The sequence below is a fragment of the Miniopterus schreibersii genome, assembly GCF_964146895.1.
Source record: "Miniopterus schreibersii genome assembly, chromosome: 10".
NCBI classification, from domain to species: Eukaryota; Metazoa; Chordata; class Mammalia; order Chiroptera; family Miniopteridae; genus Miniopterus; species Miniopterus schreibersii.
In genome coordinates, this window is record NC_138110.1 from 51546360 (window position 1) to 51574027 (window position 27668).

General features: G+C 49.9%; 2 protein-coding genes across 35 annotated transcripts in view; one reads left to right on the plus strand and one right to left on the minus strand.

Moving 5' to 3' along the window:
- ZMYND8 (zinc finger MYND-type containing 8) overlaps nt 1-3231 on the plus strand; it is a 109817-nt gene extending 106586 nt beyond the window's left edge. For all 33 annotated transcript variants that reach the window (XM_081150112.1, XM_081150118.1, XM_081150121.1 and 30 more), the window contains one exon: nt 1703-3231. In XM_081150112.1, coding sequence (XP_081006238.1) covers nt 1703-1842 — 140 coding nt within the window. In that variant the 3' untranslated portion in view covers nt 1843-3231. The remainder of the gene's footprint in view (nt 1-1702) is intronic.
- Nucleotides 3232-11076: 7845 nt separating this feature from the next.
- The window catches only part of EYA2 (EYA transcriptional coactivator and phosphatase 2), a 201995-nt gene continuing 185403 nt past the window's right edge, over nt 11077-27668 (minus strand). For both annotated transcript variants that reach the window (XM_081149090.1, XM_081149089.1), the window contains exons 12-16: nt 25387-25547; nt 21365-21479; nt 20988-21109; nt 17537-17637; nt 11077-11829 (exon numbers count right to left, since the gene is read on the minus strand). In XM_081149090.1, the coding sequence (XP_081005216.1) occupies nt 11749-11829; nt 17537-17637; nt 20988-21109; nt 21365-21479; nt 25387-25547 (580 nt within the window). In that variant the 3' untranslated portion in view covers nt 11077-11748. The remainder of the gene's footprint in view (nt 11830-17536; nt 17638-20987; nt 21110-21364; nt 21480-25386; nt 25548-27668) is intronic.

Below are 27668 nucleotides of genomic sequence, written 5' to 3' on the forward strand. Positions count from 1 at the left end.
TTGTGTTTCTTTGTAGCTGGGCCTCTGGTCACCATTGAAACTGCCAGAGCGTGTGGTTTGGCTTCTCAAGGGGACATCCTTGCTCTTTTCATAAAGGTCCTAGATTAACACTGACCCTCCCCCGTAGTGATTGGCCATCCCAGCCAGCCCCTGTGTCCTGTCCACATGAAGGGGTAGGCCCTGCAGAGGCTGTACTAGGCTCGGCCCTGCTCCCATTTCCTCTCTGCTTTCACCAGAGCCGGAGGGACTTGATGTGGCTTGACTGCATTGTTGCAGGATTTTCTCATGTATGGTGATGACCAAAGTCCTTCCAGAAGAACTAATGGTGTAGGCACCGCAAGTTGGGCAGAATGCTACGAAGAGGTAGATTCAGGATCGTTAAGCTAGAACCGGCCCTTGAGAAGTACAGATTGGTCCTTACAAAATAGTCCTGGAGACGTAAAGTACAGCATAGAAAATGTTAGCAATATTGTAATAACTATGTATGGTGCCAGATGGGTACTGGAAGTGTCGGGGATCGCTTTGTAAAGTATGTGATTGTCTAATGACTATGCTGTACACCTGAAACTAATGAAAAAAATTTAAAAAATTTTTTTAAAAAGAAATAGAGGGCCCTTGACCATACTGCCCCCTGCTGGTCACTGATGCAGGTGACTAAGAAGAGGTCCTCCTGCGTGACTGCCTCACTTTGGAGATCCTTCTCATTCTCCTCACTGTCATCTTCCAGAAACAGAGCTCATGACTAGCCAGGTGATAAGGAACATTACCCCCCCAGACGATGATATGGCCCCTTCCTCACTCATTTCGATTTCTGTCTCTAAACTTGACAGTGGACTTCTTTCAGTCAACTATCATCAACCCACCTCAAGAAATTTTATAAAGTTTTGTCCCAATCTGTCTGAGCTTGGTAAATGATCTCAGATATGACAGGACCTTAGTGGTTTGCTGCCAGGTCTCTCGTAGTCGACTGTCCAGGGAGCCCGCACGCCTAGACTGTTTGACAGCGTTACAGGTACCTCGTCTGGCTCTACAACTTCCTCATTTCTGACTCAGCCACTACTTGGCTCCTTGTGGTCTTTGAAACTGTCTTAGGTCTTACTCTGGTTCTGCACTCTTCGGTGACCCTCAAACTTGTCCTTACTGGGGGCCAGTGGGTCTGTGTTCCCGGCTGACCTTGGCCGTTCTGGTCCACATTCCTTCTTTATAATCTGTTCTTTTGGGTGGTTTGGTACAAGTCTGTTTTTGAGTTGCCTATAAATTGATTAAAGAAACAATGTTAATAAAAGTAAGTAGATCACATGTCACATTTTGGTGCCTTTTCCTGTGCCCAAGGTTGGCTACAAGTGCATGGGGTGCTTGGTGTCACATCATAAGGATGCAGTTATGGGTGCCACACCAGAAATGCCTTCCTTGGCAATTTTCTCTCAGATCTTTATTCTCTGTGAGCATGACACCCTACTGTTTTTCCAACCAGCTGTTGTTAAATCCTAAAAAAATAAGTTGTTCTGCCTTTGTACTCTACAGACCCACAGATTTCAGGAAGTCAGCAGTGGCAGCATTGAACCATGGATTGGAGTTGTGTGGGTGGGAGGGGAAGGCGGCTTCCCAGAGAGGAGGTGCAGGTCAGGCTGCGGGACAGTTGTGCTTTGGTGGAGGTGGGCAGGAGCGCTGACCGTCCCTCTCTGTTGCTTTTCCTCCCCAGACCATTCCCGGAGCAGTAAGTCCGGTAGCTGGAGCAGCAGCGATGAGAAGCGAGGGTCGTCGCGTTCTGAGCACAACACCAGTACCAGTTCGAAGAGTCTCCTCCCGAAAGAGTCTCGGCTGGACACCTTCTGGGACTAGGGACAAGTTGCGACACAAGCCATCTGTCCCACGGAGGAAAAAGAAAACAGAACCTAGGAAACCAGGAAACAGCAAAGAAACGTGAGGCAGAACCCCCACCTTCAGACTTGAGAATTCCAAACCTTGAGACTTGGCCTTTTCACAGAGGGTCCCTACACTACATAGCGTCCACTCAGCTTTGAGGACCGATCCACCCACATGAACTTACGCTTTAGATGTAAATAATGTACAATTTGTGGATGTTACCGAACCTAGAGTACCTTCCCCTTTTTATATTTGTATTGACTTTAACTTATAAAAAAAAATAAAAAGAAAAGCAATTAAAAAAAACACAATCCAACAACAGAAGGATGTTTTGGTGTTGGAGGAAGGGATGGTCCATCAGCCCATCTGTCACTTGGGGACTGGGCCCGGGGCTGTCTGTTGCACCCAGGTCCTCCTCCTGGGGTGCCCAGAGCAACGTGAGCTGTTTTCATTTGTATGTCTGGACGCAGCACACCAGGATCGTGAGTTTCGGCACAGATTCTGTGCTGTCGTGGGCACATCCCATCAAGCCATCGGCCCCTTTCCAATACTACGTTACGATGTTATCAAATGGAAGCTCTCTGGACCAGAAGGACACGTGCAGAAGCTCGTTTCTTTTATGTGACTTAAATAATGACTCTACTCCTAAAAGGGAAAACCTAATGTCCTTGTTTACAGAAGAGAAACAGAAATAAGCCCCACTCAGCTCAATTGCAGAAGAGAAGAGCATCGAAGGTTTCAAGTCATTGAAACAAAGAGATCTTTTCTTTGCGTTGTGGTTCCTTTCAACACACTCACACAAGCTTGGAAAGAGATACTGTGCTTTTCGGAAGGACTCCTGGGCAAGACGCACGCAGAGGACATTTGAGTCTGGGATGAAGCATGTCTGTAGTATTTATATGATGGAATTCTACGTTTTTATGTAAGCATGAAACCAAGGCAGTGAGAGAAAGCGCCCCGCCATGCTGTCTGTTACACTACGTATGCTGTAGTTCCATGTTGTATGTTGTGTAAAACAAAAAGCATTGAACAAGCAGAGGGTGATGTATGTATATGAGAAAATTAATTGTACGATATCATTCCAGTACATCCTGTTGTACATTTTAGTCTCGTTTACTGTTTCTTCATTGTTGATAAGAGGATGCGAACTGTACAGTTTCCAGCTAGTTACTCGTATTAGAGAGGAAATAAAAAGAGAGTATTAGAAGAAAACAGGAGAGAAAGAACATTTGTGAATTGCAGTTGTCAAAAAAATAGCCTAGCTGGCCTTATTTGTGAAGCATAATTGCTTTTAGCATATGGAAGTATTTTTTCACATTTTCTTTGTATAAAATTTGTATTAAACTTAAATATCTTTTTTGACAATGGTGTTTCTTTGTGACTAAGCCAGTGGACTCACACGGTATGCTCTTTTGGGTTCCTCCCCTTCCCGTCCAATTTTTTCAGATTCTTCACCTTTTTTTAATTAAACTGTTTTGGAAAATACAGCTTGGTCGTCCTCGAATTTGCAGTTTTCCATTTGGTCCAGATGGCCGTGCCAGGTTCACATGACTGAACACAGGAGGCCCGGCCGTGAGAGGGCAAGAACGTCTCCACAGGTGGGGGCACATTATGAATAAGGGCCCCCAGTCCAGTTCCTTGAGTTTTTTTGACAGGGATGTGAAACAGAAACCTTGGGTCAGTCTCAGAAAAGTGGGAAGGGAATGAATTGTCCTTCCCTGTCCGAGATGGAGGCCTGAGCTCATAGCCAAGTGGGCAGCACATGACGTCGGCACTGCTTAGGTCCACCCCAGTCGCTTAATTTTCATGTGTGATATTTTGGGTTTTTTTCCCAACCATTTAAAAATATAAACATGTTTAGTTCCTCCCAGCCACCCCCTCCCCTTCCCGTGCATCCCTGGATCTCTGCATTTACAAATCAATGCAGAGGACATTTTCTCATCTTTTCAGTGCACAAATGGCAGCATTTGATACACACTTTTCTGTCCTGTGCCCCTTTTTATGTAACTTTAAGCCTGGACTACTGTTCTATGCTGGTACTGGTCCAGCTAACCCTGGAATGTGGGAGAGGACAATGCCTGTCACGGCCCCCAGTTGATAGATACGCAGATTGTCACACTTGCAGGGCACACGGACCTGTGTTCGCGTGCAAGTCGAGCTGTGTGAGGGGCCCTGTGGGACTCATCCCAAGCGGCACAGGAGGCTCAAAGGGTGGCCACATAAGGGGCAGGACTTTGACGATCCAGACAGGGCTGTGGGGCCGTCTTCCTTTGACTTTAGTCTGGGCCCAGTGTTTCCAGATGCTCAATGTCTGATTCTATGAAGGAGGAAGGGGGGGGGGCACAGTGGGATTGCCATGGTCCTTGCTCTTTTTCTCTTAGCAATGGCCAGGCAGGGGACAGGACCCGGCCAGGATGGTCTAGAGGTGACCTTGAATGCAATTAAGCACTTTCGCCACCTGTTGGCCGCTATGCAGAACTGCACTAGAGAAGAGCTGGACCAGCAAGAAGGTGGGCTAAGGCCGCTTGTTCAAGGGACTTACCGAGCACTGGAGAAAGCGCTGAACAACACAGGTGTGGCCTCTGTTCTTCTGACATTCTCGCTGGGAAGCAGTCACACGTGCATATTATACAATCCAGGTGGGACAGACACGCTGAAGGTAAATGAGCAGGGTAAGGAGGGGAGGTTATGGTGTGATTGCTGACGGCCTCTCCGAGGAGCTACCCTGTGAGCAAAACCTTGAAGAGAGTGGGGACAGCTGTGATGTCCAGGGCAGTGATTCTAAACTCTGGCTGAACATTAGAAGCGCCTGGGGAGATAGAAAACAAACCAATAATCCACCCCCTTCCCTGAAGAATGACGTCGGTCTTTGGGCTTGGGCACCTGTACCTTGTAAAGCTCCTCAGGTGATCCTAGTGGGCAGCCAGGACTGAGCTACTAACCTGGTTGGAAGAACATCCCAGGGAGAAGGAAGAGCAGATGTGACAGGCCTGCGGCTGGGGCCTGGCATCTTCCAGAAGAGAAGGCAGACCCCTGAGGCCAGAGGGGGGCGTGGGGTGGGGTGGGGTGGGGCTGAGGCGCTGGAGAGGGCGAGTTCTGGCCGAGGTGGGAGGCGCGATGGGTGTATTTGGCCTGGCTGAGCCTGGGTTCCACGCGGTGCCTGACGGAGTCTAAGTACCGGGCAGTGTTTGATCGGCTGCGCCCGCGTCTGGGCCTATCTGGTTGGCGAGCGTAGTTCTCAGGCTTACGCTCTAACTGCAAGGGAGGCTGGGACCGTGAGACTGCCAGCTCCTGGTGCCGACTCCTGAGCTGGGACTTGTCCAAACGAAAACCCGCGGGCTGACAAAAACGGTGACAGCACCCACTGCAGAATCGTCCAAAGTTTCTGTCAGGTCAGCTGTGGAGAGCAGAATTCACCCCGCCAGTCACAGCAGAAGGGGTTGGTAACCCACAGGTGTGATCGGTACGGTGCCAATTAGGCTAGGTTGGAACTACATTTCCCAGAATCCCTTTCTTGAATGGTTCTCAGAATTGACCAAAAAAGCAGCTTGTGTGAGTTTTTTTTAAAAAAAATCCTCACCCAAGGATATGTTTATTTTGTTTGTTTTTTTTTACTGATTTTAGAGGGGGGAGGGAGAGAGAGAAACATTGATGTATGAGGGAAATGATTGATCACTGCTTCCTGTACATGTCCCCATCAGGGATCAAACCCTCAACTTAGGTATGTGCCCTGACCAGGAATCAAACCGGCAACCTTTCAGTGCATGGGAGGATGTTCCAACCGAGCCACACCAGCCAAGGCCTTGTGTGAGATTTTTGAAGGTGGAAAGGAAGCAGCAGCCTCTTCTCTTTCAAGGTCACTGTGGTGAGACGTGGCGACAGACAGCTGCAGACGTGCCAGAGGCTCCACCTGGTCCTTGCTGTCCTCTGTGCTGCGTCCAGGTCTTCTTGACCTCCGGTTATCAGTGCCTGGCCCACCCCCGGATGCTTGGCTGCAGAGGCGATGGTTCCCCATCGATTTCTCCACCACTGCCCCTCTGCAGACTCACCTGGGTGGCTGGACATGCCTCATGGCTTCTCAGATTGCCTGGTTGTTGACCCCTGATGCCCCCTTTCAGCCCTTCACTTCCCCAGCTCCTCCCCCCACTGTATAAGGTCCAATTCCCATCATAAATTACCCCAAACTCCTGGGCCAGATCTGGCTGCTTCCCTGATTGGATTTGATTGAAACATGAATATTTACAGAATCAAAAGGAGAAGCGAGGAAGCCACACTTTAGGACCGAGTCACGTGGGGGGTGGGGTGGGGGTGGGGGGGTGCTGCTCCCTCAGGGTAGGGATCCTGCCCAGCTTTGCTCTGGTCGGCACCTGCAGGCTGCATGCCGTGTGCAGACACCTTCTCCCCCCTGAACTCGGTACCTAATACAGTCCCTGTGAACACAGCTGATTGGTGGTACATGCTCCAGATCCTGGCTGTAAGGGAGTCTAGGGAACAGTTTTCAGCTTTCAGCCTCCTCAATTCAGGAAGGTACAAGAGAAGGAGGAGGGGTAGTTGGATGTTGAACAAGCCAGTTTTCACCCAGAGATGTGGCCGGGGATTAAACCCTTGGCTTTGCCATCTGGCCCAGGGCTCTACATGCCCAGGGCTCTTTTCAGGACATGGTGTTAATGGGAAACCATTGTTCCCCTGGCCCAGCAGATAGTCCAAGGCCAGGCCAGTTGGGCACTAGACAGATTGTTAGGACAATGGAGTACTGACCGTGGTTCACCTTGATAACTGAAGAAGGGAAGTCCATTTACACAGCATCTTTTACATTTCAGGCAATTGATATACATTGCATTGTAATAACCTGCATTTTGCAGCTGAGGACATCAGGCCCAGAGAGATTGAGAAAGCTGCCTGGGGTCATGTAGCTGGTCAGTGGCAGAAGCTGGACTTAACCTCAGTCTAATGACACACAAAAAATGCCTGCTCTTAACCATTACTATATCTTTGTATGAAAGCCACTAATTCATTCATTCATTCATTCATTCATTCATTCATTCATTCATTCATTCTTAATTAGGCACTCATTCTTGGTTGGACAGTTTCAGGTGCTGGGGACACAGTAGTGGACAAAACAGACAGAAGTAGATATAGGGTAGTGGTTAAGATGGGGATTTCAAACTGCTCCCAGGGCCAGGCATAGAATAGAAACCAGTGGAACAGGTTGGGGAGGAAGAACGTAGACATGTTTTCTTTCTAAATTAAACATGTTAGAATAGATTTGTGCATCAATTTTTCTTCTTGTAACATGTAGGTCCCTTGGTTTACTTTTAGTTTTTCCACTTTTGATAGAAAAATATTTCTCCACTATGAAAAACACAGCCAGCATTGTGATGCTAAATGGTAACTGATACTTGGCCTCAGTGTGTCAGGGAGACAACAGGGTGTGGTGGGGACTGTGGCAAATGGACAAACCTGGAAAGCAGTAGCTGCAGCCACGGTGAGGCTCTAGCTGATCATGTGTAAATACAGGTCCAGTGTTGCCAGACTGCCCACTTTTTTTTGGGAGAAATGTTGAAAATTTAGATTTTGAGTTACATCTCCCAAATTTTAAATAGTTGGATCAAAGTTTGAAAACATAATGCGAGTGCAATAAAACTCATCTGTGGGCAGATCTGGTCTGTGAGCCACTAGACTGCAACCTTGGGCTGAAGAGCATTACTTTAGTTGTCAAAGATGCTGGGTTGGGGTCTAAGCTCTGCCACCTTTCAGCTGGGAGGTCGTGGGTGAGCCACAATACTTCTCTGGGCCTCAGCTTGGCCCTCTGTAAAATGGGGCTTATCAACAGCATTGCTTGCCAAGCCTTTTTTTCAACTAGTATTTTCCAAACCAATGGGCTGCGAAATTGATTGGTGGATTTAGACTTGCACCATTTAAACTCAAAGAACAGGATGGAAAAAGGATGCATCGTGGTAGTGTGGGGAGGCATTGCTCTGTGAAACGTATTTTAGCTCCACACACGACAGGCATGCACTAGTATTTATACACACAGGCATGTCTGTGTTATGCTGGGTCTTGATGTAATTAATCTGCATTTCTTACTGAGGACTGTGGTCAACAAGTTTGAGCGCCACTGTTCTAAGTGTTGTTCATGTCTGAACACACTCAGTGCTGCCAACAAATAATGTGAAGCTGGTTCTATCGTCACCGCCATTTTACAGCTGAAAAGCTGGGCTCACAGAGGTGACGTCCCCGCAGGTAGTAAAAGGAAGAGCTGGGATTTGACCCAATGCCCACAGCTTAACCACTGTGCTATCCTTCCTCTCCAGACAGGGCCATGGCGGTTGTGAAGACGAAATGAGCTAATGCAGGTCAAGGGCTTAGCCCAGAGACACAGCAGGCGCTTAAATGTTAGAAGTTGGGCTTGTAATTGCAGCTTTTCATTTAATCACACCAGGTGGCCAGTAGGATCCCAGGGCTGAGGTGGGGGGAGAGGGAGAGGAAGGCTGGGTCTCTGCAGGCCCAGACACAGTGGAGTGGGGGCAGGGCTGTACGAGCAAAGGGATGCCCTCCTCGCCTACAGCCAGAGTTCACCAAATACTTGTTTTTTGCCAAATACTTAATGATGGAATTTAAAAGGCAATATTTGGCTGAAGCCAGTTTATCAGCATCCTCAAATGAACTTCTCTGGATATAAAAATATATTCCCAATTTTTTCAAACAATTTAAACTATTATTATAATCCCATTATTAAAAATCAGAGCAGGCAACTTTTAAAGTTGGACAAGTGCTTCCCAGCCCTGCAGTCCCGGATAGCTCCTGAGGCCACCAGTGCCTGTTTGCCTCCCAGAACACACTGCTCTCTGCTGGGATTCCCATGTGGCCGCAGCAAGTCAATTTATCACTGAAGCCCGGGCAGGGCCTGAAGGAGATGCTTTGGGAATCCTTTCAAGGGCACTGTTTCCATGCCGACTTCAGGTGGCACCTGCGGCCAGCTCAGGCGGGCTGCGGGGTCGCACTGCCCTCTGGTGGTGACTGGAGGGCACAGCTCCGCCTGCACTGAGCTAGCAGCCGCGGGAGGAATGGTCCTGGAGAGAACGGTCCAGCTCCTCAGCTCAGGCTCTCCTTTACCAGAATGAACTTCAGAGCAATGCCACAACCTGGAAGCATCTCAAAAGCATCATGAGTGAACGAAGTTAGGCACAGAGGGGAACATTCTGTCTGGGTCCATTTATATGGACTAGATCAGGCCACACTAGGTGACAGAACTCAGGAGCGTGGTGGAATGGGCAGAGGCTGAGAAGGGCCATGAGGGAGCTTTCTGGGGGCCTGGAAGTGTCTTCCATCTTGATCTGGGTGGCAATCACCCAAGTGTGACCACAGGTAAAAATACATCAAGATGCATACTTGCGCTTTGTGCAGTAAACTGTCTAGATTATAAAATAAAGCTAGACAATCTCTTTTAAGTTCACGGGGAGTCCCATGACCAGAGGCCCTGCCTCCATTCTTCCCACTCCAAGCCATTCTCCCCACGTCGGCCACTCTCCTGCTTGAAACTCTCTGGTGTCTTTTTCTTGGCTTTAGAATGAAATCCCTACTCCAATAAAATCCAAAATCCATGACCAGAAGGATCCAACCAGATCTGGCCGGGCCTTTCCCTCTGACCCCTGGCCTCTGTCCAGGCTCCCGGCCACTCTGGTCTCCTTTCTTTTCCTGCAGCGGGAAAGCTCCCTCCTGCCTGCCTGGGAACTCGGTACCTCCCGTGTCTCCCCCGGCACGCTTGCTCCGGCTCTTCTCATCACCCGGTTGAGCCCAGCTGTCACCTCCCCGACGCTGTTCAGGCTGCCTGCAGCCAGTGTCTGAGGAGGAAGGCAGCCTCCCTCGCTGACCGAGCAGCGCCAGGCCGTGCTTTATGAAAGTCAAAATCTCAACCAGCACGAAGACCCGCCATGACTACCCCTGGGACAAGCACGGGGGCCACTTTCGGGACCCTGAATGTTTCACTGGATAGACACTGTGGTCTCTTCCAGAGGGACACTCTCAGGACCCCTTTCGACTGGTCTTTTTGATGCTGGCCGACTACAGCCTCCAGACCCACCTTCTCCTCCCGCTGAGGGTCACACGGCCTGGCCTGCTCGCTCCTCCTGACCTCAGGGCAGTTCTTAGAAGGGGACAGAGGTGTGACTCAAGCGGGAAAGCAAGCCTGTGCGGGTGTGCAGGAATGGGGTGCCTGCTGGTTTCCTGCTCTGGCTGCCGGCCTCTGCCTTTCTTCTCGCGGGACAAGGCTGGTGAGCGAGAAAGTCTAGGTCTCACAGTTCATCTGCCTGCTTTCTGGCGGGTTCCCTGCAGGAACGTCAGCTCCACGCGGGTAGGGACGGGCTCTGTCCCTTTGCATCCGGAAGCCGAGGACAGCGCCTGGTAAATGGTTGACCCCGCTTGACCTGGGGATGAACGACTGGCTGCAGCACAGCCACACAGACCTGCCAGGACTTTCCCTGGTGTTCCGGCCCAGACCGCTGACACCACCATGGCCCTGCTTTGGTGGCAGTGGCTCTGGTGGCTCGGCTGGGGGGAGGCTTCCTGGGACAGGGCAAGAAGGAAGTCACCTGGTTCACAGAACTGGTTTCCTCAGCCTTCACACCAGTACTGTGAGGCCCACAGGGAAAGGGCTGGTGTCATTTGGGGGAGACTATGGCTAGAAACAAGCTCCATTTACCGTCCAAACATCTATCCAGTTATCCACTCACTCACTCACTCACTCATCCATTTTTCCTTAAACCACACAATCATCCACTCACTCAAACAGCCATCCATCCATTCATCTCACCACACAAGCATTTGGTCATCAATTCAGTCACCCATCCATCCACCCATCCACCCATAACCTATATATAGAAATTCATCCTTCTAGTCATCCCAACATAGTTATCCATCCATTTACCCACCCATCCTCCTATCACCCAGCTAGAAGATTCTTGGAGCCATCTTTGCCATTCAGGGAAGGACCTGCTGGGGAAGTAAGACCACACAGGAGAAAGTAACTTGGTCACCTGGATCCAGCTATGCCTGAAGACAGCTATCACCTAAAGTTTTTGAAGACTTTTTTTTGTCATTGGCTGAAGCAAGTTGGAGTTGGATTTTATTCCTTTGTAACTGAAAAGGTCCTGGAAAGACCAACAGATTCAGAAGCCTCAAGAGTGGTAATGAAGTAGTGACACCCTACCCACTTTGAAATGTAAACGTGGTTTTATTTAATGCCTTTCCTCCATCACAAAGTACCGCCTCCTCCCCAGGGTCCCCTCTTCCTAGAAAACAAGGTGGCAGCGTAAGGCACGTGCACTGTCCACATGACATCAGGTTAGGTCCTTAAACACGAAATAAGCAATAGTCTCCCCACAGCCCCGAATCGCCTCCCTCACCAAGTTTTAAAGATGATTGTCCCCCCAACTCACAACTTGGAGCAGATGCTTAAATTAGAACCGTGTACCGCCCCACATGCCAGTTTAGAAAACAAAACCAGACCAGCGACTAAGGAAACCGACAACACAGGTCTGAGAGCATAATACCGGAGTAATGAGATTAGTCCATAAATTAAAAAGAAGAAAAACCGAGCCTGTCCCCTCCTCCTCACCGGCCCTCCCCCAGATCAGCAAGTCCTTGCTTTTGTTCTGTGAGACTCATAGAAAAGTCTGGACTCCTAGTCAGCCCTTCTCCCCAAAGTTAAATGTTCCGAAGCCACTGTCGGGTTCTCCGCTTCTCAGGACAGCTTCTGAGATGGTCACCGGACTCGTCCGCCTGGCTGTAGGGACCCTGCCCAGCGTCCAGCGTCTGGCGAGAGGCGGGCAGGCGAGGGGCCTGGGTGGGGTGCCCCTGAGGGCAGGTGAGACGGGGGCTCTGCTATAAATACTCCAGCTCCAGGGCGTGCCTCAGCGCCTCCAGGTCGGCGTGGCAGGAGACCCGCCAGAAGGGCATGTTGTGCTGGAACACAGAACCCCGCCACACGGTTAGGCCGCCGCCCCGCCACACCCACGGAGGGCCCTGCGGGGTCAGCTCCAGGCGGCAGAGCGGGCGGCATTTTCCAAACTGGGAGATGCATCACCTCAGCACCCCCCCCCCCGGCCGGCACCCACCAGCCTGGCCACGCCGCCTTTTGGCCCCTCTGAGCCTGCTCTGATCTGCTCACCCAGCGCTGCCCGGCACGGGGACTGACCCTCTCCCCTCCACGGGGACCGCGTGGGATTGCCACACAGTGCAGCGAGGAAGCTGTTGCTTTTAAAACTTGTTCTCAATCCCGCTCCTTCAAGGAGCAAATCTCAGCGAGGCGCGGGCCTCCCCCCTACCCTTGAGCATCTCTGAACAGAGAGTGCGGGGCAGGCCGCGGTGAACAGGACCACGTTCATTTGCTTGCTTTGTCGCTTTGGTTTTTATCTTTTCGTTACAGCAGGTTTTGCTCGCTTTGCGTTACTGTCATGGGATCGAGTTTTCCATTTTAAAGCGAAGTGGGTCGATTGGCAGGAACACACTAAGTAGGTAATAGGACAGGGAGTACGCAGGTCGAACAGCAGTGGTGGCTGCTCCGGGAAGTGTTGAGTTAATACGTTGAAATCACTCACGTGAGAGGGAAGTTGGAAACTATTTCCACTGCGTGAGGTTGGAAGCAATGTCCTGCCCAAAGCTCTGCTCCACCGTCAGCAGCTATGGTTGACGGGGGACCTCAAGCCATCGACGCTGCTGTTTGTCAGACGGGGACAGTGTTCGCCCTACACCGCCACTGTGGCTGTTTGCAATGAGCATATACTAAGTGCTCAATAAATATTAGCTGCTATTGTGATTATGTCTACCTACATTGTGTCTTTTATACAAGGACATGTTGTATAAGACAGGATAAAGGAAGGATGCAGGACAAACAGTATGTGTATGTGGAGGCATGAATTTTCATGGGTTTTCAGCAGTTTAGAAAATAATAAGGAAGCTATGCAATGTTTTGATACACAATGTTTGAAATAACAGTCTTTTAATCGACTGTCTCTGAGCCAGACACTGTGCTCGGAGCTTTATTATCTCGCTGAGTCACTGAAACAAACAAAAAAACCTCAGAACAAAAACATCTTTTTCAAGTGAGAGGTAAGACCGAGACAAGAGAATTGATTTAACTAAAGTTAAATTAGCGGCAAGCTAGTAATAACTATGGTCGTAACCATAGTCGTAGTGCAATGCATTACTCCATTTAACCGGATCAGCAACCCTCCGCAAGAGCCATGCGTTTATCTTATTTTACAGACGAGGAGGCCAAGGCACAGGGAGGTCACGTCTGGCTCCAGAGAAGAAAGCTGACTGCATTTTTATCACTGGAAATGTAGCCACTGGCTAAAGTGGTTGCCTGGCCCAGCCACCCTCCCTTATCCCGTGCCCAGAACCCTGGATTTGGCAGCGCCGTGCCCAGGAGCAGGCGATGAGCTGTGATGATCTACGGGAGCTATGATCATCAGCTGATAATCAGCTGTGATAAACAGCTGTGTCCGTTTGCCAGGATTTTCCCGTATCCCTCCCTGCTGAAGCCAATGGGGAAGCTGGCTGGGGGCTTCTGGGAAAGGTTTTCCTTCGTGATTAGAGAGAAGCATCTGAGGAGAAGTCCTTCCTCCTCACTTTCCCTTCCTATTTGGATGCTGTCGTGTTAGTACGTGATGCCTGGAGCTGTGGCAGCTGTTTTGAGATCATGACACAACAAACCAGAATGGAAAAGGCCAAAAGTAGGTCAAAATGACAGAGAGGGAGGCTTGGTGAATCTCTGACCCCCTGGAGCATCCTAGGGTCCACCTACTTCTAATCTTGTCAGGTAAGCAAATGTTTTAAGTCCTCATTACCTAGGTTTCCTGCCACCTGCAGCTAAAAGATACTGAGCCTCTTCAAGACAGTCACTGTCCTTAAATTATTTCCTGAGTAGACAGATGATGCCTGATGAACATCTGGATGCCCAGAGTTCTTGTGGTCCTCCTGCTGCGTGTGAGGTTCTGTGTCCACAGGGTAGAAACTATGCAGATGTCCTTTCGGTTCCCGGAGAACATCAAACCCTTTCCTGCCTCTGGGGTCTCTGCACTAATTCCTCTGCCTGCTCTTCATAGCTCAGCTTCACCTTCCTGGTCTACGGTGGGCAGACTAATAGTCGCCCAGAGAGATGGGCATCCTGGTCTCCAGCACCTGTGAATACGTGACCTTACGCGGCAAAAGGGATTTTGCAGACGTGATTAAATAAAGGGTCTTGAGGTGGGGAGATGATCCAGAGGGCAGGGACTTTGTCTGATTGTCCACTGCTGTGTCCCCAACGGGGCCTTCTGGACAGGTGGCAACCACTCATGGGGCTCTCGTTGAGTCACAGATAGTAAGTCCATAGACAAGAAATGAACAAGATGATTTTATCTTATGGTAAGTGCTATGAAGGAAATAGAATGGGGGGGCAGTCGGAAAGCAGCTGTGGGGAGGTGTCTACTTTTGCTGGTTGGGTCAGGGAAGGCCTCTCCGGAGGGGGTGACATTTAAGCAGCCCCAGAGAGTGAGAAGGAGGCACCGTACAAATGTGTGGGGTGGCAGGGGAGGCAGAGGATTGCAAGCGCAAAGCCCTGAGGAGGGTTCAAGCTTGGAAGGCCATGTTTACTGCGTACGGCATGGCTCCCGGCACATAATAGGTGCTCAAGAAATATTCGTGGAAGGAAGAAGAGGAAGGGGGGAGGATGAGAGGGAAGGTGAGTTTGTCAAGCAAAGTCCTTGAAGAACACATCTTTCTCTCTCTTTCTCTCTCTTTTTCTTTTTTACAGAGGGAGGGCTGCTAGCTTCTGGCAAACCAACCTTCGACATTTAGCACCTTCTCTTTTGCTCAAGGGAAGCAGAATACTATCCATCATGGGCAACAGATGCCTCTCTGTAATGGCTTCTAGGGGTCCCAGCTCTCCCGACCCTCTCCTCACCCCGGCCAAGCCTTCCTTTCTCTGCAAGGCTGGACTCTGGTCCAGTGCCCCTCCTGTGCCCCTTTAAAGAGTGTAATTCATTTTTCCAGGAGGAAATGAGCAAAGGAGGGAGGGAATGCTTTGGTCGCCTCCATGCCAGGCCTGATGGCTCCAGAGGGCAGGTGGATTTATCACGTGTGGAGAGGTGGAGACAAATGACCCACTAAAATGGAGATATTAACAACACTGTCAGCCGAAACAAAGCCCCTTGTCCTGTCGCCATATTTCATGCTGCTCAGGTGTCTGGCGGCTGGGGCTAATGACTGCCATCCATCAGGCCAGGAGAGCTGCTGGCGCACAGCCTTTTTCACTAATGGGCTGGGCTGCTGCTTCGGGTACTGGAGAGGATTTTAGGGGAGTCGGTGTGTGGGGGGGTGTGCCCTAGTCTCCTTTGGTGGACTCCATCTCATCTGACAAGCTCAGGGGGGTAGACTGACAGTGTCTGAAACCCCTAAGTCTGTCTCCTTCCTGCCAGGTGTTTGGAGCAAAACATGCATCAGTTTGTTTGTACCAGCTGTGTGACCTTAAGTAAATTAATTAACCTCTCTGAGCCTCAAATCTGTCTCCTGTAAAATGAAGTAGAATGATACCCACTTTGCAGGGTGGTTTTGAGGATTAAATAAAATGACGATGGCAGTAATAAAGAGTAGTGGTTAAAGGCATGAGTACAAATGATTTTCCCTTTATTTCTCTAATAGAATCATTAGATATTGATCTTTTGCACAGTTATATGTTATACTATCCACTAGTATTTCATTTCAGGATAATAAAGGGGTCATTTTAAAATATCTGCTCCCTATTCAACTGGCATATGGCAGTGACTGGTCCATGGATGTCCCTGCCATTCTCCAAGTGAGAACCAGAAGGCAGGTATGGGTGCTCGGGGCCACAGGCCTAAGCTGTTCTCCAATCCAACTTTGACAGAAGCAAAGCTCAGTAGTCACTGTCACATGTTTAGGGCAGAGCTTTCCACTCTATCTGAACTGGGAAGACGGGAGAGGGACCCTCAATACTCCCTCCGGGCCCTGGCAGTGGGCTTCAGGAAGTCTCACCATACAGACCACACTCTGGACCTTGCATGGGCTTCTGGAACTCCAGTAAATCATGGGATGACTCATGCCACTACTTTGGCCATATCTTTGTGTATCACTTCTATTACTATCATTTATTTAATACTTTTCCCTCTAAATCAATTCATTTTTAAATGTGAAAGCAATCCGCTTTAAGAGGAAGTGCTCAGAGTAAAAGCTGAGGGCCTCCCAAGGGCCCCAGGTACCCCCCTCACTTCACCTCCTGCCACTCCCCACTTGCCTGGCCCACCTCTGTGGCCACACTGGCTCCCTGCAGGGACCTCCAGCCCTCAGACCGTCGAACTTCTTGGTCCCTCTCTTGCAATGCCCTCCCTCTGATAACCACTTGGCTCACTTCCCTTCCTTCTCCCGTCTTTACTCAGATGTTGCCTCGCAGGGAGGCTTGCCTTGGCCACTACCTACACTTGCAACCTGCCCCACCCCCAGAGTCCCCTCTGTTCCCATTCTCTGCTTTATTTTCCCCCAAAGCTCTGCTCACTACCTGACATGCATGTTACTTAGGTGTCTATTGCCTGCCCCAGTCTGTGAGCTGAGTGAGGGGTGAGAGCCCTGTCTGATCTGCTCACTGCAGGATCCCCAACTACAGTGGCTGGCACACAGTAGGTGCTCAGGTAAAGGAGCTTACACCCTAGTTGGAGGATTTGTGATTAAGCCAATTACACAGATAATCCTTTCATGACAAGTGGGGACAATGTTCTGAAGAAAGAATTAGGACAGTCGGGGAGGGAGTCCCAGGCAGACCTGATCTAGCTGGAAGGGTAGAGTGGGAGCCGGTCTGAGAGCTCGTCATGCAGGAAGTGCTGCTGAAGCCGAGACCTGAAGGATGAGCTGGGGAAGGGGAGGCGCCTTCCAGGTGGATGGAACAGTATATGCAAAGGTTCTAAGCTCCCCTCTCCTGAGCCCCTCTCTCAGCACCCTAGGGGGCCTTCCCTCTTCTTATGCGGTTCATCCTCTGAGGCCCTAAACATTTCTGCATTTTCTTGGAATTTGTTGCCCGGGAGGGAAGGAGGAAACCAGGTCCCAAAATTAAGCTCTGTGACATTAACAGTCCGCTTCCCAGGCCTCTGGGTGGGGGGTGCAGGCTCCCTGGGACGCTGTTGACAGGTCCAGACCTGGGCCTCTGGCAGCTGTTTCTTTTCCAAGAACAGAGCTGCGGCTACCAGAACCCCCTGCCCCTCTCCTCGTGGGCCTGAGATCACAAATGCGGGACTTTCTTTTTCATTAGCTTAATGCTGTCTTTATTAACTGGGAAGGGTTCCTGGAACATATGATCAGTAAGTATTAAATAAAACACACACGTGCACTAGCACCCCCACCAGCTTGCTCTGACAGAGCGTCTCCGGGCTCCCAAGCAGTTGTCCCAGAAACAATCCAGGGCTACCAGGGGCGGCAGCCAAAGGCACAGAGGGGGATTTGCAGAAGGAAATTACTCAGGATGCTTCTGCGATGTGCAAATGGGAATGGACCGGCCCGCAGAGCCTGGGAAGGGGGGACCCGGCCAGCAACAGGAGGCGGAGGAATCTGCACAGAGCCCTGGAAAGCCACAAGAGGGCTCAGGAGGGGAGGAAAAGCAGCTGTGAGATGGAAGAAGTACCTTTTTCGCTCCCTGCTCCTCTTCGACCCCGTCGCCGATCACGATGTAGACGGCCTTCCTGCCGAACCTCTGCATTATCCTCTCAAAGCAGCTCTCCTTCCCTGCACGCGGGAGGACAGGAGGGGGAGAAGCTCGGTGAGGGCCCGATCGGGGTGCTGAACGACCGCGACCCGAGCGGAGCGTTTGCTGGGTGCAGGGTCCTTCTAAGGGTCGGAGGTAATCATTTCACCCTCCAGCAAACTTTTGAGGTGCGTGCTGTCGTCATCCCCACGTGAGAGATGACAACGCCGAGGCACAGAGAGGTTAAGTGGCCTGCCCAGGGGCACACAGCAGAAGAGGCAGCACAGGGGTCTGCAGCAGACTCCGGGGTCTGCAGCTGTCCGGGGTCAGAGTGACGGACCCATTTTCCAGATGCAGTCATGAGGCTCTGAGTGGTGGGGTGATGTGCCCAGGGTCCCCGAGTTAGGAAGCAGAGGCGCCAGCATTCACGTGTCTACCTGTGTGACCGCCTCTCCTCCTCACCGTCTTCCCAGCGTAAGTCCAGACACATTGGACTCAGATCTTGGTTCATCCTGACTGGGTCAGCAAGCTTGGTAACCATAACAACCATGAAAACAGCACTAATAATAATAAGAGTCACTGCCGCTCTCTGACTTCACTATATGCCAGGCCCGCTGCTAAGTGCTTCACATACACCAGGACTTCTCGGTCCCGGCGTATGGCCATTTGGGCCGGACACGTCTTTGTTGTGGGGCATCTTGTGCACTGTAGGGTCAGCAGCACCCTTGGTCTATCCCCAGTGGCTGCCAGTAGCAACTTTCCCAGTTATGAAAATGAAAAATGTCCTCAGATGTCCTCTTGGAGGCAACTTGCCCCACCCCGCTACCTGTTGGGAACCACTGACTTACATTAATTTGTTGAATTAACAGCAATCCTTGTGGAATTGGAATCAACATAATCCTCATTTTAGAGATAAAGAAACTGAGGCTCAGGGTTGGTGAAGTGCCTTGAGATGAGCGAGAGGGGGAGGAGGAATGATAATCATCATAAAACAGCACCTATCTTTGAGCACCTATGCTCTCTGGGAACTGCTCAATGTTTTATACACACTATTTGTCATATGCTCAGAGGTATGTGAGCATCCACTTTATAGACGGGGGAGCTGAGGCAGAGAGAGGTGAAGTCACCTGCCTCAGGCCAAGTGCAGGGTCAGGATCTGAGCCCAGGCTGCCTGCCTCAAGCGCTTGAGCGCTGAACTCCTCTGTTAAACTGCTCTCGTGGGATTCAACTCTGTTGCAGACCATTCCTCCCTCTGGGCCTGTTTCCTCCTCTGTGGGAGCAGAGGCTGGGTCAAAGCAGGGGATCATAACTGTCTTCTGAGTTAACAGAGTTACACACCACTGCAGTGCCTCCCGCTAGAGGAGATGGAGCCTGTTTCCCACCCCAATGATGCTGGGTTGACTGTGTGACTTGTTTTGGCCAATGGCATGTTAGGGACCTGCCATGAAAAGTGGGCATGGTCTCCTTCACTTCTGCCATCTGGCATGAGAAGAATGTGGCCCCGGATGACCACAGGTCCCATGATGAGGAGATATGTGGAGCAGATCAGAACCAGAGTTAAGCCCAGAAGAACCACAGCTGACTCACCAATCCCGGAGTGAGAAATAAAAACTGGCTGCTGTAAGCCACCGAGTGTTGGGATGTTTGTTATGCAGCATTATCAGAGCAGAACCTGACTTGAAAAATATTATGATTTTTAAGTTAAAACAGGGAGCTGGAGACTAAATTCCTGTCCCATCTCAACTTTGACTGCCTCCAGTTCTTTGATCTGCAGGCTCCGCATGTGGGAAATAAAAGTCACTCTACCACTTCTCTGATGGCATTCGATTCCTCTGTCATAGGGGTCCTGCTGCAGAATCTCTAATGGCCATTTGGGGCCTGACTTTCTACAATTTCAAAATCTAAAGGCACTTTTATGTGATGGTCAGGCCTAGAATTTTAGTAAAGGCAAAAATTGCTCTAAGAAAATGCTTCTGTAGTACTATAAATTGGTTTTTTAACTCCAGAAAAAAAACAAGGGTAAAATTTCTAATTAAAAACATCTTAACTAGATTTATTTTTTACTTATTTTATTTTATTTTTTCCATTACCAGTTATCCTCTCCTCCACCCCTACCCCCACCCCCACAGATTGATTGATTGAATGATTTTAATCTTCACCCGAGGATATTTTTTCCATTGCTTTTCAGAGAGAGTGGAAGGGAGAGAGAGAGAGAGAGAAACATCGATGTGAGAGAAGAGAGAGACATCGATTGGCTGCCTCCTGCACGCGCCCCGACTTGGAGCAGAGCTTGCAAAGGGCCCTTGTCCAGAATGGAACCTGGGACCCTTCAGTCTGAGGGCTGATGCTCTAACCACTGAGCAAAACTGGCCAGGGCCCATAGTTTTATTTTTGAATTATTTATATTGTATTTATCATTTGGTGATATAAGAATAGAAAACCCCAGTTCCCCCACACATAAAAAAACCAACCAACGAACCAGTACTACTTGCCTCGATACTGTTAATTTCTAGTTACTAAATTCTCTTATAAAAGCTCTGAGCCTAAGTAAGGCTTCCTCTCTTTGTTAATAAGGGAGATTACCAAGTGTTAGAGAGGTGTTAAAGCAGGCTACCACTAAATGGAGACTCTCGCCTTGAAAGAGAATTTAAAAAACAATACTTTTCTCTCTGTGTGGTTCAAGGTTAAATTCAAGGTTATTTGATGACTGTACCACCTAAGTTAAAATCTCCTTATGGGCCATGCTGCAGTGGGAACTGTTCTCCTCTTCCTGAGTACTGGAATTCCACGAGTTTTACGTCCGGTCACTTAGCTACGGACTACATTTCCCAGCCTCCCTTGCAACTAGTTGTGGCCATGGGACTCAGGTGAGCAGAAAAGTAACTTGCACCCCTTCTGAGTCTTGGCTTTAAGATATTGGATGGGCATTACACCTTTTCCACCTTTTCATGAGCTGGAATGCCGACGCGGCAGGACCTGGTTTGACCACATCTGTGAGGATAAAACCATAGGAGATAGTGGAAAATAAAGTGGGAAGAGCCTGGGTTCCTGGGTGAGTATAAGGAGAGGTCACCCCACCAGCCTGGATCGCACCCCTCTGGTCTGTTGACATGTGAGAGAGAAATAAGCTTTGGCTGATGTAAGCCCTTGCATTTGGGGTGTTTGTTAGAGCAGGTTTGCAGTTATCCTAACTATGGGAAAATTGAGTTCCTAACCAATTTCCCTAGAAGCAGAGCTTAAAGCAAGTGGGTTGTAAGGGCTGTTTTGGGGATCTGAACCATGCCCTTGGACAAGTTCTTGAACATCACAAGTGCCGTCTTCTTAAACTTTCCATGCCTGGGATGGAACGCTAACCCCACCCTGCATCACCCGAGGTCTGGGTTCCCCTTACCTGTCTTGGTTGCACTGTAGATATTCTCAATAGGAAACACAGAGCCCAGTCCATACAGCAGGACTTTGGCCAGGGCAGGAATTAGTTGAGTGGTGGTGACCAGCACGTTGACACAGTTGGGCCTGAGGACAGAGGAGACTGTAGATCAGAACTCCAAGGGACCACAAGGCTAGCTCCTGAGAGTCACTGCAGCTACTTGCTCAGCTATGGCACAAAGTGTCTACAGAACCTTGCACAACTCAGCTTTATCAAATGTCTGGAAAGTGTGCAAGTGAGAATCTGGAGAGTCTATTCCCGAGTGTGGGAATGGAGGAGCCACCACCCGTGAATGGGAGAAAGTTCAGTGGCACAAAGCAAAAATGAGGGCTCCCACTTACCGGGAATTGATGAGGTTTAGTGCCTTCAGGGAGTGGGTCAGCCAGAGGTCGGTCAGAGCTTCCAGCTCAGCTCTGAGCTGTAGCCAGGTCTCTCTTTTGGGAGCTCCTATCAAGCCTATGGACAAAGAAAATAAAGATGTGGTAGCTATCATTTTAGAAAGGACTGGGAGGGGTTAGGGTTAGGGAAGGGGAGTCTAGCTACCTTGAGGTTTCAAATCAGATGACACCCAAAGTCAATTTGAATACAGTAATCTTAATCTTATTTTGGGATTCACTGATTGATCCATTCACCCACCCATCCGTCCACCCATCATCCATCCATCTGCAATCTATCCATCCATCATCCATCCATCCACCATCTATCCAACAAAAGTTCAGAAGTGCCTCCAGCATGGTTAGTATTGTGACAGGCACTGAACATACAGGGATAAACAAAGCCTCCCAATTATAGAGCTTACACTGTTACAATGGAGACAAAAATTAATAAAATAAAAAATACTAATGACTAACATTTATTGAGTGCTTACTGTGCACAGGGCCCTAAGCATTTAATGTGACATTTCTTTTTTTTTTTTAATTCTCACCTGAGGATATTTTTTCCATGCTTTTCAGAGAGAGTGGAGGGGAGAGAGGGAGAGAGAGAAACATAGACGCGAAAGAGACACATCGACTGGTGCCTCCTGCATGCACCCCGACCAGGGCCAGGGGTTCAGCCTGCAATCAAGGTATGTGCCCTTGGCTGGAACTGAAGCCGGGACCCTTCAGTCTGAGGGTCGATGCTCTAACCATTGAGTAAAACTGTCTAGGGCATGACATTTCCTTTTTTTCTCACAGGGATCCTAGAGGTGGTGACTATTTTTTTAACATTGAGATATAATTGACATATAATATTAGGTTAGTCAGGTAAAGAAACTGAGGCTTTGTGAGGCTTTGAGACTTGCTCACAGTAGAGAGGAAACAATGGAGACAGGTTTGGCACCCAGGCAGCTGACCTCCAAAGCCCACTTTATGGTGTTTCTAAACCTGTCATATCTCAGCCATCCATGCCCTTAAGATAGAGGTCAGACTCGATAGTCCATGACCCTGCTGCCCCTACTCATCTCTTGACACTGCCCTGATGTCCTTCCATTCCAGCCCTGGTGGCCTCCTTTTTGTTTCTTGAAGCACCAGATATGTTTCTGCCTCAGGACCTTTGCACGCCTCATTTTCTAACCTGAACCACTCTTATCTTTTTAAAAAAATCCTCACCCGAGGACATGCTTAGAGAGAGGAAGGGGGTGGGGTGGAGGAGGGAGAGAGAAACATTGATGTCAGAGAGAAATATCAACTGGTTGCCTTCCATATGTGCCCTGACTGGGGATCAAACGGGCAACCTTTCAGCGCACGGGGCAATGTTCAACCAACTGAGCGACTCTGGCCGGGCCCACTCGTCTTATCTTACCTTCCCTTTTTGCCTTGCTAGACTCTTCACACTCATCATAAATGTCATTAATTCTGCAAGGCGTACTCTAGTCAGTTCCTTCTATTTTATACTCTCCCAACACACTGTATCTCTTCTTCATAGCACTTCTCACAACTGTAATTTAAAGCGTATTTGTGCGATTATGTGGGTGGCATCTGCCTCGGCCATTAGACTCTTGGCTCTATGAGGGCAGGAATCAAGTTGGTCTTGTTCGTTGCCACAGTACCAGCCCCTACAGCAGGGGCTAGCATATCATATGGCTGGTGACAAGTCAGTATTTGCTGCAGAAAGAATGAATTCATTGGGACAAAGTGCTGCCTTGTGCCTGTGCTATTCAGACATCATCGCCTCCGCGTAGAAGACCCCTCCCCGTGGCCTACTAGGCCCTGTGCCATCTGGACACTGGCACTCTCTCATCCCATCCCTTACCACATGCCCCTCACTGCAGCCACACTGGCCTTCATCTTCCTGAAAATCACCAGCTCCTCTGTTCTCGGGACTTTTCATTTGCTATTTGTGGTAGACACTGCTAGTTGCCTTCCACTATCCATTTCTCTCTTTGATAATTAATAAAATAAAGCTATAAAAATCTCATTAGTAATAACTGTAATTTCTTAGCTAAGTACCTGGCCACCAGGCTAAAAGGCTACATTCCTCAGTCTCCACTGCAGCCCTCGCCAGGCTATTCTGAGATGCAGAAAGAGCTCGGGGAGGCTGGGGGAGGAGGTTGCAGAGGCTGCATGGGGGGGCTGCCCGCTGGCACCCTGCCAGCTGTGAGCTCCCTGCCTGCTGACACATCAGGTAATTTCCCCTCAGTTTATGGGAAAGCAAAGCAGCCTGACAGAAACCCTGGGTATTTCCTGGGGCTTAACCTGGATGGGGAGCAGATGGCCTCCGCTGGCTGACTCCATCCCTGTCTCCTCCACCCCAAGCATGCCTGCTCCCCCCTTTCTCCGTGAAGGGGTGGTGAGCAAGCAGGGCTGACCCTGAGGCTCTGCTTCACTCCTGTAGTCCATAGACTTGGGCGTGAGAGGTCACGACTATGGGTAGAGGTGGGGGAGCAGCTGTCCTGAAACTCCACGGTGGCTCTGCTGTCTGAGCTGTGTGATGCTGAGCAAGTTACTTAACCTCTCTGATCTCAGTTTCTACCCTCACACAACATTGATAATAAAACCACTTAGCTTACAGGGATGTTGTGAAGAGCAAATAAACTATTAGATGAAAAGCCCTCCAAACAAAGGCTAGTTTAGAGTAAGTGCTCAATAAACATTAGTTATTCTCAGGACTGCATTAGGCTGCGGCCACAGACGGGACAGAAAATCTGTCCTGAAGGGCTGGTAGTCTCTCAGGGAAAGTGGAAGACACAGGAGAACCTGAAAAACTCCAAAGCAAAACTGGAAGGAACTAGTGATAAATGCTACCATTTACTGAGTGCCTGCTATATACCAGGTACGGAGACAGGCCTTTTGTATATATTAACAACAAATCTCTCCATAACCCAGGGAAGCAGAACTATTTTTAGCCCCATTTCATAGACTTAGAAACTGAGGCTCAGAGTGATTATCTATCTTGCCTAAGTTGACATAGCTAGGAAGTGTCAGCATGGGGACTGGAAGTGGATTCTATCTGGTTTGAGATCCTCAATTCTTCCCAGGATTCGACTCTTTCTAGGGGTGGAGGAGGGAGCTCTTGGAGCTTTTGGGGCCAAGGTATACACGACAGACGCTATTAGCTGCCTACTCAAACATTTTCCCTTTATGGGCCTATAGCTGGTTCCAGATATTGGGACAATGAAAATACCCCAAATGCTCCTGGGGCAGGAGTATCATCTCTTGTTAAGATCCACTGACCTAGAGAATTCCAGAAACAGTGATCTAGGGCCTGGTGACTGCTGAGCCTACCCTGCCTCCAGTCCCTTCCAGACTTCTTGTTCAGTGCAATGAAGCATCGCTCTCCTGCTGCCGAAGCTGGTGGTTTTCACCTTTGCTGCACATTAGAATCACCCAAGGAATTTTATGTATCCCAATGCCAGGGCTGCGGGCAGACCAAGGAAATCAGGTCAGAAATCCCTCAGGTGGTGCCAATATGAGCCAAGTTTGAGACCCAGTGGCTTCCAGTGCTTCTTTGACTTGAATGCTTCCACAGATAACCTGGGCGTCCTGGTATCTGACACACACTCAGGTGATGCTCATGTGGCTGCTCCACGGACCACAAGCAGGGCAGCGAGGGCTGAAACCTCAAACTGGAGGGGGCCTCAGGATCGCCTGGAGGCGATGTGAAAACCAGATGGTCGGGCCCACCTCAGGGCTTCAGACCCGACAGGTCTGTGCGGGCCCAGGGAACCTGCAGGCCCTGCTGGTGAGCGGAGAGCCCCACTTTGAGAAGCAGCAGTTGTGATTAAGACATGGGGGGGTCAACCCCGTGCACCCCCCCCCCCCCATTGGTGGCTTCTGTAATCCTGGGCCAGAGGCTTCCTCTATTCCTCAGCTTCCTCCCCCTCAAAGTGCCGGTGACGCAGGGGACCTGGTGAGGGCCCCGGCCCCCGCCCCGGCCCACTCACCGCCGACGTTGTTCCGGTAGGTGTTGTACGTCTCCTTGACCCGCCGGTAGCGGAAGGCCAGCTTCCTCATCCAGTCCACGCCGCCGTGGACGCCGGCGCCCAGGCACAGGGCGGCTCCTGGCGCCGAGCTGTGGAAGCCGTCGGCAGAGAAGTTGTACGTGCTGGGGGGGGAGAGACAGCGTTGGTGAGGGAGGTGGGGGTTCCTCAGCGGGGGGCCACAGGCCCGAGGAGCTGCGGTGGGGCTCAGGTGCCCACAACCCCCCGACGTGTCAGGCTGCTGTGCGCGTGCAGGCCCGGGAGGCGCAGGGCCACAGCCTTCGTTAGCTTCCCAGAGAAGGCGGCGTCCTTTGCTCTTGCCTAAGCAGCATCCATTTTCCTTTCTTTTGGTATGAAATAGTCTATTTTCTTTTTGGGGGGGTTATCCCTACCCGCTGTGTGCAGTGGCCACACAAGGGAGAGCCTCTCTCTCTTCCTTTGGAACTTGTGGATGAAAAAGAATTATTAAAAGAAAAAAAAAAAAGGTTGGATTTGGTTCATCCTGATGGAAGAGTCCAGATGAAAACTCGGCTCCCCCTACTTTGACCCCAAATCTGCCCTGCTTCACCTCCCTTCTAGGGCCTGCCTGCTGACCCTTTCTCCGCATTCTATGAGCACCCCCATATCTTGCTACAGAAATTCCCTATTTTAATTTTTTATTTGTTACATTAGGTAGAGTCGATTGCTGGTGCTTTGCAGGTAGAACCCTCTGCCCTGCACGCAGCATCGCTGGACCAAGAAGTTCTACATGTGTGGAGACTGGGGCACAGACTCAGAGCAGCACCCCAGATTCACAGCCAGAGTGGCAGCCAGGGACCAGCGGGCAAAGACGGGGGACTCCCGCCGACAGCAGCTAGAGCGTGAGCATGGAAAACCCAGCTCTCCGGAGAACACCACTTTCTTTCCCCCACCAGAAGTTTTGGGAGTAAATCACAGGAGTAACACTCATGCTTTAATGTTGCAAGAAAAACCAGAGTGTAACAAGGGATGTATGCACAGTGCGCCCGGGAGCTTCTAAGAAAGATAGGAGAGAAGACCGGGAGGAAACCAGTCAATATGGTACAGGGCCGTCTCAGGGTGTGGGTTCCGCTGATTTTCTCTCTCTCTGCATTATTTTGCTTTTTCTGGATTTTCTATGAGTTTAAGAGTGAAAAAAGAAAGGCATTTTATTTTTATTTTTTAAAAAAAGATGCAGTGTTAATAGAAATGAAGCAACACTTGGAAATAGTATCTTAGGAACCTCCCGTTTAACACCACTGCTGCACAGAGATAAAAAGGAATCTGAAAAGTATGGAGTGGGAGCCAGAAGGCAGGGTGATGTGACAGCTGCCGTCACCCACCAAGCCTGGGGCTCCGCCTTACCCTGGGCAGAGGCCAGGCCTCCGTGCCCGGTTGTTAAATTCTTGCCCATTTACGGACAAGAAAAGTCATATGAACATATATCCACATAAACGTGCACACACCGTTCCCTAACGCTCGCATTCGCCTGTGTTGTCACAGACATGTGTGTGAATGCACAAAACTGGAAGCAAGGAAGTCCTAATGTCAGGAAGTGGCTGGTCCGAGGTGGTGGGGACGTGGCCGGTTTCAGTTTCTCCTCTGCTCTTTACTGAATGACTCACACGTAGAAAGACGTGACTGTTCTAACAACTCGTCTGCACAGAGACTTCCCTTTCCCATGAAAGGTTACAGACGTGCTGCTTCTTCATCTTTCTCAGCTCCTACCTTGGGTGGTAGGGACCAGGGGCTAAAGATAAATGAAATATACCCAACTAGTAAAAGGCAGCAGACAGCATCTAATCACAGGGGTGGGCAGCCATTTATCAAGGACTCACTCTGTGCTGGGTACTTTTCCAGCAAGTTCTTGCCCTGACGAGGAAGGGGCCCCATGACTTGATCCCATCACCGCCCCTTGGTTCCAGAACCTATCACCAAGTGGTCCTTCCTCTCTAGTGTAAAGGCTCCCGTCTTGCTCAATTCTTTTTTATTTTCCGTCAACCTAATTTCCATTTTCTGTTTAAGAGTTTGTAGAAGGACAGGTTAAGACCACTGTGGTTGTTCCTGCCATTCAGTGGCCTGAGCAGTGGGGGCTGCAGGCCAGCCCTCGGTGGGGAACCAGATAGGCATGGAGGGAACCTGCGCCTGCAGACCAGGCCACCACCTCCGGCTGAGCAGCAGTGAACTCAGGAGCTGGCACAGTCCATTCACCCTGAACTTCCCCCTCCTCCTTTTCAGTCTCTTCAGGA